General features: G+C 35.8%; 1 protein-coding gene across 4 annotated transcripts in view; it reads left to right on the forward strand.

Moving 5' to 3' along the window:
• Phf14 (PHD finger protein 14) overlaps window positions 1–12,984 on the forward strand; it is a 164,378-nt gene that overhangs the window by 22,327 nt on the left and 129,067 nt on the right. For 2 of the 4 annotated variants that reach the window (XM_052721041.1, XM_052721043.1), the window contains exons 1-3: window positions 67–210; window positions 653–763; window positions 7,939–8,705. In XM_052721041.1, the coding sequence (XP_052577001.1) occupies window position 210; window positions 653–763; window positions 7,939–8,705 (879 nt within the window). In that variant the 5' untranslated portion in view covers window positions 67–209. Of the gene's footprint in view, window positions 1–66; window positions 211–652; window positions 764–7,938; window positions 8,706–12,984 lie in introns of those variants that run through there. The other 2 variants (XM_052721042.1, XM_052721044.1) reach the window with 2 other exon arrangements.

The following is a 12,984-nucleotide window of genomic DNA, read 5'->3' on the forward strand; positions in this document are numbered from 1 at the left end:
CTGGCCGGGGAGCGCGGGGGAAGGGGCGCGGGGCTGGGGGTGGGGAGGGACGGTGGCCCGCCCCCGGGGTCGCCCCTGCTCGGTCGGCGCACCGCCCGCCTTAAATAGCTGCTCGGACTTGTCTCCGTGGCCCTCTGCGCGTCCCTGCTGCCTTGCCTCCTGCAGCCTCTCCCTAGGTCTCCTCCAAACGACCGCCTCACGGATTCCTTAGTAAGTGTATCCGAGGCCTCAGTCCCCTCGACCCTTCCAGAAGTCAGGACTTGCGGAGAGGGAGGGTTGGGTGGGTCCTGCCTGACAAACAGACCCGTGGGAGAAGCTGCTCAGTGGTCCCTGACAGTGAGCCCTGGCTTCTGGGGTGCAGTGGGCTGTACGTTTCTGTACATTGTGGTGTCTAAATGAGGGATTTAGAAGCATGTTCCTCGAAGATGTGGTAGGCGGGGGTCTGCCACGGTTTTGGCTGATTTGACTTGGTCTTGGCCTCACCACAGGGGCAACCTGGCCTTCTGCAGCCAGCGTCCCCAAACCCAACTCCTCCCCAAGCGCTGTGTTGAGAACTCAGAGAGCCCTTGCACGAAGTCGATATATCGTCTTAAGCATCCCAGCTCTCCCTTTGGTGAGATTGTAAAATGACTCTAATATTTTCTCTCAACAGTGGATCGCAGCTCCAAGAGGAGGCAGGTGAAGCCTTTGGCAGCTTCTCTCCTGGAAGCTCTTGATTATGATAGTTCAGATGACAGTGATTTTAAAGTTGGAGATGCTTCAGGTAAACGCTTCCTTTCTCTTTCCCCTTCCCAGCTTTCTGCGCTTCCGTGTATTTTTAACTTCTTTATTTTTTGAATCAGTTTTGATTAAAATGTTCATTTACAGTAAAAGCACACATATCATTTATTTTGTTCATTTGATTTCCCACATTTCCCTAAGATCTGTTCACTGGATCCTATTATGGCTTCTGCTGCCGTCCATATTTACTCAAATGATTATTAACTGGTATGGAAGAACCTTTTTCCAAGATGCAAAAACGTTTTTCCCATTTTAAACCCTAACATACATTTATGCTTATATATTTTAGTGAAGAATGGAGGTACCCCAGATATAGAAGAGTATATTAAGAAGAATATGGACAATTAGCCTTGAACAGGGTTGTTCCCTTTTCAGCTCACATGGCACTCTTAGAGGAGTTATACTTTTTTGTGCATTAGCTCTCTTACAGAATAAAGTTAGTTCAAGCAGACCTTATGCTTTAAAACAGCAGGTGCAATACCTTGCGAAAAGCACATGAGCTTGCTTATTCTAGTTAGTGATTTAAAAGATGATGGAAGTTGTATGTTCACGTAGTGTAAAAGCAAAACGAGAACGTTATGGTTTTCCTTTATGCATTTTCTTTTGTGTATTTAATGTGTACTTAATAGATTGAGTTTTAGTTAAAGGAATCTGAGAAACAAAATTATATCTGATAAACACCAGTAAACACATGAGCATTAAAAAGTTTTGTTATCTCTACTCCTTTGATAAACATTTAGATAAAATGAGAACTAAAAGCCTAATTGCATTCCATCCGCGGGTTCTTTCTCTTGAAGTTCTTTCTCTTTGCAATCTTGGGATCACACTCAGGGCCTCGCATATGCTCTTCTGCTGGACCATAGTTCCATCCCTTCTAACATGTTTTTAGTATCCCATCGTGCACTTTGGGATTTTGAAGCATCTCGCTCTTTTCCTCTGACTCTCCTTTGCTTCTAAAGGTAGTGCAAAGGGATGAAATTAGTTTGTGTTTAATGGCATCAGCCAACAATTTGCATTATGATATAATACAGAATCTCATTTAACTTTTATATTAGTTGTAGCAGGAATCTTAAATGGTCTTATTAATAAAATCAAACCTGAAGCCAGTTATTGGGGATGAATACTGGAAGATCAGAGAAGCAGAACAAGCCATAGCTACCTCATCTTGCCAGTTCCTCAGCTGATCCTGTTTCCTCAGACTGGAAACCTCTGAGTCCTCATCCAGAATGGGTCTCAGCTGAACTGTTGCTCAAAAGCCTAAAAGCTTAACCAGCCAAATGCTTTTAGTTTCTGGTCCTCACGCCTTATATATCTTTTTGCTTTCTGCCATCACTCCCTGGGATTAAAGGCGTGAGTCACCATGCTTGGCTGGTTCCTTGAACACACAGAGATCCAAAGGGATTTCTGCCTCTGGAATGCTAGGATTAAAGGCATGTGTTACCACTGCCTATCCTCTATGTTTAATATTGTGGCTGTTCTGTTCTCTGACCCCAGATAAGTTTATTAGCGTGCACAATATTTTGGGGAACACAATACCACCACATTTCCCCCTTTTTTTGGGTGTAAAATTAAAAAAAGCTTGTAACTAATACAAGAAAAATTATATCCAATAAGTCTATACAATATACACAGTCAGGATTACATTAACGATGTCTAGTCCATTAACATTTGAAAGATTTAGACGAATAACTCCATTAATATATAACAATGTCCAGTTCAGTAACATATGATAAACCCAGACAAAAAATTTTCATTACTTATCCTATGTAAAACAAGTAGTTCCTTTTTAAAAGCAGATTCAAAAATTGCCCTTTTTATCTTATCATGTGATCGGGATTAAAGGCATGTGCTACCACTGCCTATCTTCTATTTTAATATTGTGGCTGTTCTCTTCTCTGACCCCAGATAAGTTTATTAGCATGCACAATATTTTGGGGAACACAATACCACCACAAATAGCTCATTCTGGAGATATAGTCACGGGTACTGAGTTTAAAATACTGCTCGTGAAGTTACTCAGAAACTGATGGATCCAATAGGTCTGACTATAAAATTTAATCTTTTCAATGTTTAGAAACTAAGAGTGGGTTGATGTAATCTCAAGTCAGAATGGCCGGGCTATTGTGGTAATTGATGAGTTGACTCGAGAGGTCAACACTGGGCAAGCTGGTCTTGATTAACTGTTTCTAACCCTCACTTTGCAGCTCTTTGTCTCCTGTTTAGTTGATTCACTGGTGTTGGTACTTGAGGAAGGAGAGAGAAAGGAAAGGGAAAGGAGGTAAAATTAAAATGTCTTCTCCTTAGAGAAGACTAACAGGAATATTCTCTGCTAGAAGGTAGTATTGGTGTGTTAGTGACAGTCTAAGCTGACACATCATTGGTACCACTTAGAAGGTAGGAATTGATGAAACCAACTCCAAAACTTACTTTCTTTAAATGTTCAAAAGTGGTTGTGTTTCAATAAACTCTGACTTGATAGATTAATTTTCTCATTTATTGAGGTGGAGTCATTCACAGGCATTCTCTTTGCAAGGGATGGAATAATCCAGAGATTCATATATAAACTCCTTTAAAAACAGTGTATGGTATCAAGTCAAGATTTCTGACCTTGATAAATACTAATTTATTGTTGAAGGGACATTATATTTGGTTAATGTATGTCCCCTAAAAGCACTCAAATTTCATACAGTCTGTCGTTTCTTGTCATATAATCTCAAGTTTTTACTGCCCTGGCTCCTGGCAAGTTTAAATATGTGATCTAAGATTTCAGGTCACAAATTTATTTCTGTAGTTTTGGGAATGTTCTTGTGAAAAAGAGCTAGTGGAAAATGATTTTATTTAAAATAATAGTCAGTAGCAATTGAGTCTTGCTCATTTTTGACTCAGGCGTGGTGGTGCTCCTCACAGCTGAGATATTGACTTACTCTAGATCACCATGACTTCTTCCCAGTTTTGATTGAGGACAATGAAATAAATATGCCCTAAGACGGGGAGGGCACAGTTAAAATTATGATAATAACCACCAGAAGAACCATATGTGGAAAAGTTAGGTGGAATGACATACAAGTGACTGATTTTATAGTTCTAAAGCAGCCCAATACTGCACATTTCATGGTTTAGCTTAAGTGTTTTATTTGGTTTGTGCCTCGGATTAGGGTTAATTTTCAGTTATTTGAATTGAGTGCTTTTGAAGATGTGGTCATTTCTTAATTTTATTAACAATATAAACTAATAATGTCCTGGTTTCTCCCACTGTCTTTGCTATGCAAAGTAAAGTGCTTAAATTTGGGTCTTGATGGGCTATTTAGTTAGTACAATGAGGCCATTTTGCCTGGAAGTAATCTAACTAGAATTGTCAGGTTGAGACTTCAGTAGTAGTTGCTTTTGGTAGTGCTTTTTTCCAAGTTGTATTCATTAGCATTTCATTTAACACTTTCCCAAATATTATAGGGAAGTCACAGATAAATAGTTAGATTGCACTTATTAAATGATGGGTAATACAGGGAGTAGTTGATTATGTATATGGTTCAAGTCTTCTGGAGGAGAAAGGATTATTTTCGACTAGCTTGGTATAGATGAGTTTCATTGAAATGCTAGGGAAGGAGCTGTGAACTAAGAATAGTTAGGAAAACAATCTTGGTGAGAGAAACAATAAATGTTAAAGGTATGGAGACATGGAAATATTATTTCTGTTTGCAGTTAGGACCAAGTTAAAAGACTAGTAAAAGAAACATGCCTAGAAAACAATGAGAATATTGAGATCTTATTTTAGGTGTGGGTTTCTCAGAAAGCCTTGGCACTGTTGGCATTTTGTGTTGACTGATTCTTGGTTGTGCAGGTACAGGCTTTTCCTGTGGAGTGTAGTGTTGATGTTCAGAGCATCTTTGTTTTGTATTGTACTTGATCCCCGTGTCTTCCCTACCTCTTGCACTTGCCCTGCAACCGCCAGTGTTTCCAGGAACTAGTTCTCCATCCTAGAGAAGCTCTGCTGTAGATTTACCCAGAAAATGCAAGATGGCACAGCTGTAATAAGAGCCAGTGGAGAATGCATAGTGTTGAGTGATGGGCTTTCATGAAGAGAAACGGAATTAGTTACAGATGACTCTAGGATCTGTCATTTACTACATTAATTTATGGTGCTAATTATTACTGCACTGTGCCAATGGAATTGTTGGACAGAGATTGTATTTCGTAGTTGGAAATTTCTAAATTGAACCGATTTTCTTATTTAATATTCATCATGAAGAAAAATTAGCATTGTTGTAATGATACTTATGATTGTTGATTATTAAATTTATATTATCAATGAATATTGTCAAGGGATTTTTTCAAGGTTTGTTTTTAATTCTGTGACTAAAAAATTTCCTTAAAGTTAAAATGACTGTTGCTTTGAAAGATCCTGATATACTGTGTGTTTTGAAGTTTTTTTCTCTTTAATTCTGTAACTAAATGAAGAATAGGATTTTAATTTTAAAGTCACTTTTAAATGTAAAGAAGAGTTCATGTGGGGATTAATTAACTCTGTCCTTTTTTGTAAGATAGCTTTATTTGCAATATCTGGCTAATTACTTCACACTGCTAATTTTCTTTCCCTCTTTGCCTCTTTCCTCTGTCCTTTCCTCTCTTCTATGTGGAATGATAGATTTGGAAGGCAACGTGGGCTATAGTTGTTCTTTGATATGGTGGTAATAGAAATGTTTTTCTTTTGCAGCCTTTAAAAATACAGCCAGCTGTGGACCTCGTTTTCTCATTGTTGTTATTTTTCATCTATGCTTATGAATAAATCTCTGTTCCTCAAATGAATATGTACCAAAAAGAAGTGATGGCTAATCAGATGAAAAAGTTATTTTCCAGGGATCCTGGCCCTATTGTTAGACTATGACTAAGATGTTATATTTGGTGACTAAAAAGTTGGACAAGCTACTAGTATTTGAATTTGAAGAAAAATGTCATGTTCTTGTAATAATATATTGACAAATATAAAACAATTGAATCTTAAGATTGCACTGTGCTCAGACATGATTATAAAACAAAACATCAAAGATCATTTGTTTACCTCTACATTTGAAAATAAAATGACAAAGTCCACGACATTTGTAAAGTTTACGAAGTATTACGAAGTTTATTCTCATTGGGAGCCATACTGTACTAGGAACTTTAGTTATGTATCTTCTATTAGGTTCTTGTTAAAGTGTCTTCTAGAGACTGATGGAGAAGAGAAGGATCTTTCCTTTCTATCTCAACCTTTTAGTTTCTTGATTATGGTGTTACATGTAAGGTGTCAAAATTTACTTCAGTTAATGTGCACAAGAGATCCTTTTCTGCCTTTTAAGTAGTGAATTCTGCTTATTTCTTAGAAGACCACTATTTTAAAAATTGCAGAAATTATTATTGATTTTTAGCTAAGATTGGTTTTTCTTTGTAGGTTAGGTTTAATTGTTGTGAGTGGTGTAAAAATCCAAACTTTCTTAATGATTTATAGAACTCTTCAACTGCTTGGGAATGATATTAAGTCCATGCTCTTTAAATCCAAAAGGCTCAGAAATCTGTAAGAATTTCTTAAGTTTGGCAGAAACTCTCGTTTTACAGCAAAACCTGTCTAAAACTGACAGTGAATTTATGTCATTTCTCACGCACTGTTAATATTTGTACTTTATACTGTTGAACTATTATATTTGAAATAGCACCTTAGGCATTAATGTGGTATTAATGTAATATATGCATATCCCAAATTACTCTCATAAAATATGAACATTTCTAAATTTCAGCACACACATCTCCTCCAGACGTCCTAAACCTAAAGAAGTGTTAGCTTGGATGATAGTCCATGTTTGCCCCATGTAAGGTTGTTTAGAATAAGGGTGGTATTTGCTTTTGTTTTCTTCAGAACACTACTGAATAAGCTGACAGTCTTGAGATTGATAGTGAATTGGGTCATTCAAAATCTGTTATTTTTATCTCTTACATGAGTTAACTAACAGACAGGATAGTTTTGTTATTAGCCATGTATATGGGGGCTTCTGAGTTGACTTGGCTATACTAACTTTTGCCCCTTCAATTCCCAGTTCATTTTAAAGGTGAAGGAAAGTTGAATTCATAGAAATTAAAATTGTATGGAAGCAGTAATGCTTTACACTATTTTAGCATTTCTATTTTCTTGATTATAGATGCAGACAATTTATTTTCCTATAGATTTAACAATTGGTATAAATATTCTTCTCTTTTTCTTCTTTCTCCGTTTCCCTTTATCCTCCTGTCCAAATATTTACAATTTTAATTTTGACTTGTGTGCAGACAGGATTAGAATAGAGAATAGCGCTGGGTTGAGACAAACTCTGGTGCCCCAGGTGGGAATGGAAGCAGCTTGCTAATTGTAAGCTTGCATGATCTACTCAATAACCATAGCCAGTTTGTTCAGGAGCAGGTAGCTGATCATCTTAGGATGGATTCATTTCTTCATCAGCATCTTCCATTGTAGGTCACTTAGTAGTTAGAACTTATGCAAGTTTACATGACACATTTATTGATGTGGACAGAATTCTATTAGGCAGGAAGACTGAAATTTTCTTTCATCTTCCATTTTCTTATGTGCCATTGGTATTGTCCATTTTCACCTTTGTACTTGATATAACATTGTCTGCTACAAGTTCACTATCAAATGCCTATGCTTGTTTTGATTGAAAAAAAGTTTAATAAATCAGGCAGATTTAGAGGGCTAAATTTATTTTTCTTGCTTGAGATATAATTCATTAGTTTGAGTATACATATTTTATGAAAGAAGGATATAAAGGAAGAATAATTTAATCAAATTACATTATGATTAAGTGCCCATTAAAACTACTTTTAGAAAATAAAATTATCACTAGGACATTATACTGTTATTAGCTATGTAATATAAAATAGTTCTATTTTACAGTATATTCTAACTCATATTTCATATGTCATCTTCATTAATTCATATTGGATTAAATCATATATCAACTGTGTTGACTTATTATTTAATGAGTTTGGGAATGTCTCCCATCCTTTGCCTTAGATTTGTTTATATTGTTTTGCAAGTTATTCACAAGTTTTGGTGGTTTCATTTGTGTCAGTGTTGTGTGTGTGTGTGTATGTATATACATATGTGTGGTTTTTTTTTTCTCATATTTTCAACAGATTCTGAAGGGAGTGGTAATGGAAGTGAAGACCCTTCAAAGGACAGTGGAGAAGGCTCCTGTAGTGATTCTGAGGAAAACATTTTAGAAGAAGAACTGAATGAAGATATTAAAGCAAAAGAAGAACAGCTTAAAAATTCTACAGAGGAAGAAATAGTGCCCTCAGACAAACAGTTAATCAAAATGGAAAAGAAGGAAGAAGAAGAAAATGGAGAAAGACCTAGAAAGAAAAAGGAGAAAGAAAAAGAGAAAGACAAGGAGAGAGAGAAGGACAAAGAAAAGGCAACAGTGTCTGATAGTGCAGCTGCTTCTGCTGCTGCCAGCACACCAGCCACAAGTCCTGCTGTTACCTCTCCTTCTGTCCCTACCACAACCACCACCACCGAGGAGCAGGTCAGTGAGCCCAAGAAATGGAATCTTCGTCGGAACCGGCCCCTTTTGGACTTTGTATCCATGGAAGAGCTGAATGATATGGACGATTATGACAGCGAGGACGACAATGATTGGAGACCGACTGTAGTAAAGAGAAAGGGGAGATCGGCATCTCAGAAGGAGGGCAGTGATGGAGACAATGAGGACGATGAAGATGAGGGAAGTGGGAGTGATGAAGATGAGAATGATGAGGGTAATGACGAAGACCATAGCAGCCCTGCTAGCGAAGTGGGCTGCAAGAAGAAGAAGAAGAGTAAAGTTCTTAGCAGAAACAGTGCTGATGATGAGGAACTGACCAATGATAGCCTGACCCTTTCTCAAAGCAAGAGTAATGAGGTAGATCAACCCAATTTTTATGATATCTGTCTGTCTGGGGAAAAGGGAAATTTCTAAATCACTACTTACTATATATTTTAAGTGACTTCTTGAATTTTTATTTAGTTGTAGGGGTGAATGAACACCCTCAATGCAACATTTACTCATTTGGTCAACAGACTTTTAATTACTCACCATTTGTCAACATTCTCCAGGAGTTTGTAGTCTCTGTCTCCAAGGAGAAGAGTATGTAGAGTAACATTTTTTTTATCTATAGACTTGGGAAATGATAGTTCTCTATTCCCATTTTTATCCTCTTTCTGTTCATAGATGCTAACTTGGCACTGAGTGGATTATGATAGTAGAGGCTTCCTTCAATATAATTTTGTCCATAGCCACATAAAAACAAAAAGCTTTTGAATACTTTAGAAGAGAACAATAGCTCATTTTTTGACTTGTAGAGAGTCATTTAAAGGTTAAGTCATCAGCTGTAGCAGTCATCAGCCTAGTCACCAATCTTCATCAGCATAGTCACCAATTATTTGCTTTATTTGTGTGAAAGTAAAATGTACTTTTTAAAACATGTTTAATGAACAAATTCTCTGCAAAGAAGTAAGAATAAGGGGTTGGGGATTTAACTCAGTGGTAGAGCGCTTGCCTAGCAAGCACAAGGCCCTGGGTTCGGTCCTCAGCTCCGGAAAATTAAAAAAAAAAAAAAAAAAAGAAGTAAGAATAAAAGCAAACATTTTCCCCCATAGAACAAGCGTTTCTATCCTGAAGCAACAGTAATGACTCAGTCCTGCCATTGAAGTTCTACTGCGAGTTAGGTTGACCCATTGGTCCAGAGGTGCAACGTTCAAGACTTCAGTTAAATATATCCGTGTCTCTGTCTGTGTGCCTACGTGTTTTCCTTCCAAAAGAAAGATTGAGTTGGTGTCTTACATGTAGATGTATCTGTTGCATCACATGTAGAACTGTATTAATTCTGTCATTTTTGTTACTGTGTTTATGTCAACAGAATTTTCTTCACCATTTTTTTTTGTTTTTCATATCATTGAAGTAGCTTAAACTAGTGGATTTTCTTTATGCTTTATTTTTTCATGTTTTTCTGCTTACAGATTTACAGAGTAGTGTTTGTCCATTTTAAATAGGCTTATTATAATTTTTTTGGTTCTTTTCCTCTTAAATAATATATAGCAAACTGTCAGGGATTCCATGTCAGCAGAGATGAAATAACAGCTTATTATTTGCATTATAAACACTGATTAATTTCTAGGTTGCCCTCATTCCTATGAAGAATGTTGCCTTCTTCCAATGCTATGTTAATTCTTATCTGTTGGTAAAGGAAAACTCAATTGAGGAGATAGTGTGATACTTTTTAAGGTTGTGGCATAAGCTCTTCCATATTGCCAGTGCCATCTTGGCATATTTATGGATATTTGTTAATATTTATATTGAGCATTCATATTGCCAAAGCCATCTTGGCATATTTATGGATATCTGTTAATATTTAGATTGGGCATTCATATTGCTAATGCCATCTTGGCATATTTATAGATATCTGTTCATCTTTAGATTGAGCATTTATTTGCTCAGTTTATTTTTATAGCATTTAGCACTTATTCTATATCTATTGATTGAGCTTACTTCTTGATAACATCTCTTCATGTTTCATGTTTGTTAGGTTAATATTCACAAAAGTAATTAATGATACAGGACCTATGGAAAAGATTCATACCAATGTGTAGGGACACTTGTATATGTATAGAAATGTATTTGTTATCCTTTAATAAGCTCTACTTGATAACAGTGCTTAATAGACTAAGTTTTACAATACATTTCAAGATCACATGTGGTGAAAAAATGAAAAGTTCTGGTAAGTAATGGGCCCTGTATTTAAGTGCCCCAAGATATTTCTGGGATGAGATCCCAAAATATTTCTCAGGAAAATAACCTGTATAGAATAACATGTAGAAAGCTAATCTCTCTGAGAATAGCCTCCTGCTTAGATGCTTGGTTACAGTTTTTTTTCCCCTCACAACTATTTTAATTCCTTAAAATTTTTGATGATTTTAATTATATTTAAATTAGGTTAAACTAAGCTAGACATTCAATTTTAGTTAACAAATTAATCAGTATAGAATATTATTTACCAGTCTAAATTTTCTATTTATATGATCCAGTATTTATAGAAAGATACTTGAAGTTTATTCTTGCTGCCTTATGGGTAATGTTTCTGTCAGTCTTATTAGTTATCTACCTTGGGTAATAATAAATACTAAATATTCCTATGGTTAAGAAGTATGTATTTTAGGTTTTTTTTTTCCATTTTGCCTTTAAGTGTTAAGATTCCCCTTTGTAGTAGAAACAGCAGAAAGTGTGGCTTTAGAAATACAAACAAGAATAACATATTTAGTTTTTAGCTGGAAGCCTTTTCTTGCAATGTCAAGTGGATTTGCAGAGAAATGATGTGGGTTGTCTATAATTAAATGATGCTCTGAAACCTTAGCAATTTTGAAATTTCTTAGAGGAATTTACATTTTTTGACCAGGGCCCTTTTATAACTCACTGTTTTGATTCAACAAGCCTCAGGCATATAGAGGAGTGCTTCTAAAACATTTTGGTTTTAGGATCCCTTTATCTTAAAAAAATCATTGAAAACGTGTATCATTTAGATTGACTGTGTCTATTGACATTTACAATTTCAAATTAAATTTTAGGAATTGTTAAAAATCAAAAAACAACAACAAAAAAACACACAAAATAGATACTGAAGCAGGCAAGTTGTCAGATTGGTAACACTGCCCTTATGTAGCTCTTGAACATGTCACCCAGTCACGAGAAGAGCAAAAAAAGCAGGTAGTCTATTAATAGCATCATGAGAATAGTCTTTACCTGTTGCACTTCCTTCAAGAGAGCTTCCTGGAACACACCTTTGCTGCTTTCGAGCAGAGCACTTGAGTTGCATTTTCTGCACTTTGATGCCTGTTTTTCTCCGTGGGCTTTCACATTTGCATTTTTGAAATTAGTACAGTTTGGATAATGCCCTAAGGTTTGGCTATGTCCTTTTCAGTCCTTTATTTTGAAACTTTTGAATGTCACTAATGGCATTTTACCCTCCCATTGATCTTCTGACCTAAGTTTTTTAAAGAAGATCAGTATAACATTTTCAGAAAATGGTTTTCATTTTGAACCTAGAGTAGATGAAAATTTATGCATTGTAGAAATTCTCAACAGAAATGGCAGTCTTGCTTTATTAAGGACCAAAAGCTTCTTTCTCATTGAGGGTCCGTAGAATAGTTTAGTGTTTGGATTATTGTTTTGATAAGCACAACCTTATATTTTTGGCTCAGTAAAATAATTTTTTTGTCATACAAGGCTCTTTTATGTTTAATGACAAGTGTCATCCAATGTTTGCAATTATTATGTAAAAGGTTTTGGCAGAATTTATAAATACATTCAATGGGAAAATATTAACCCTTTCTCTTGAGAACATGATTTGTGTTTTCATAGAGCAAGTGTAATTCAAGTAATTACAAGTAATTACATACAGCAAGTAATCCAAGCACACTTAGGATCAAATGAATATAAAACTAAAGTTTATTATCAGTTCTTGTTAGCATACTTCTGAAGATATATGTATCTGTTTGGGATGCTTGACTTACTAATTAGTTATCTCTGCACATTTTGAAGAAAAAAATTGCTGTAAGTCCTATTAAAACACGTTTTGTAATATTTTACAAATATTTGAGAGTCTTTAAAGGAAAGCATTGATGAAGAAATATGGATCACACTTTTGGTATACTATTTTTTCCTTGTCTTTTAATACTATTTCAATGTAAAGTATATTGGAATTTTTTCTGTTAAGTCTAAATACAACAGGTACAGTTTGGTCCATTTGTATGTATTTTATAATCATCTTGTAGAATACATGGCAAGTGAACACTAACTATGTTTTAGAATGCAGAAAGAATACTAGGCAGTACCTCCTTTTTAGGCTAGTGTTTTTATTTGTTTTAGATGGGCGTAGAAAGCATTGGGATTTGACCCAGCATCATCATGCGTACATACCACTATACTTAGTTCTCAGTTGCTTCCCTTTCTGTTCTGCCTGGTTCCTCTCCTCTCTCTACCTGTGTCACTTTCTTTTCCCAGTTAGTACCTTCTGCTTAGCTTTTACATGTAAATCCATTGCCCTGTGTATTCTCACTGTCCTTAAATTCTTTAGGATTAACTTCACATTCCAAGGAGAAGAACGAAATAATCGTTGAAATATTACTGTAATGCCCCTTTTTTTCTT

This window comes from Peromyscus californicus, unplaced genomic scaffold (assembly GCF_007827085.1).
Source record: "Peromyscus californicus insignis strain IS unplaced genomic scaffold, ASM782708v3 Scaffold_6__1_contigs__length_162567912, whole genome shotgun sequence".
NCBI lineage: Eukaryota > Metazoa > Chordata > Mammalia > Rodentia > Cricetidae > Peromyscus > Peromyscus californicus.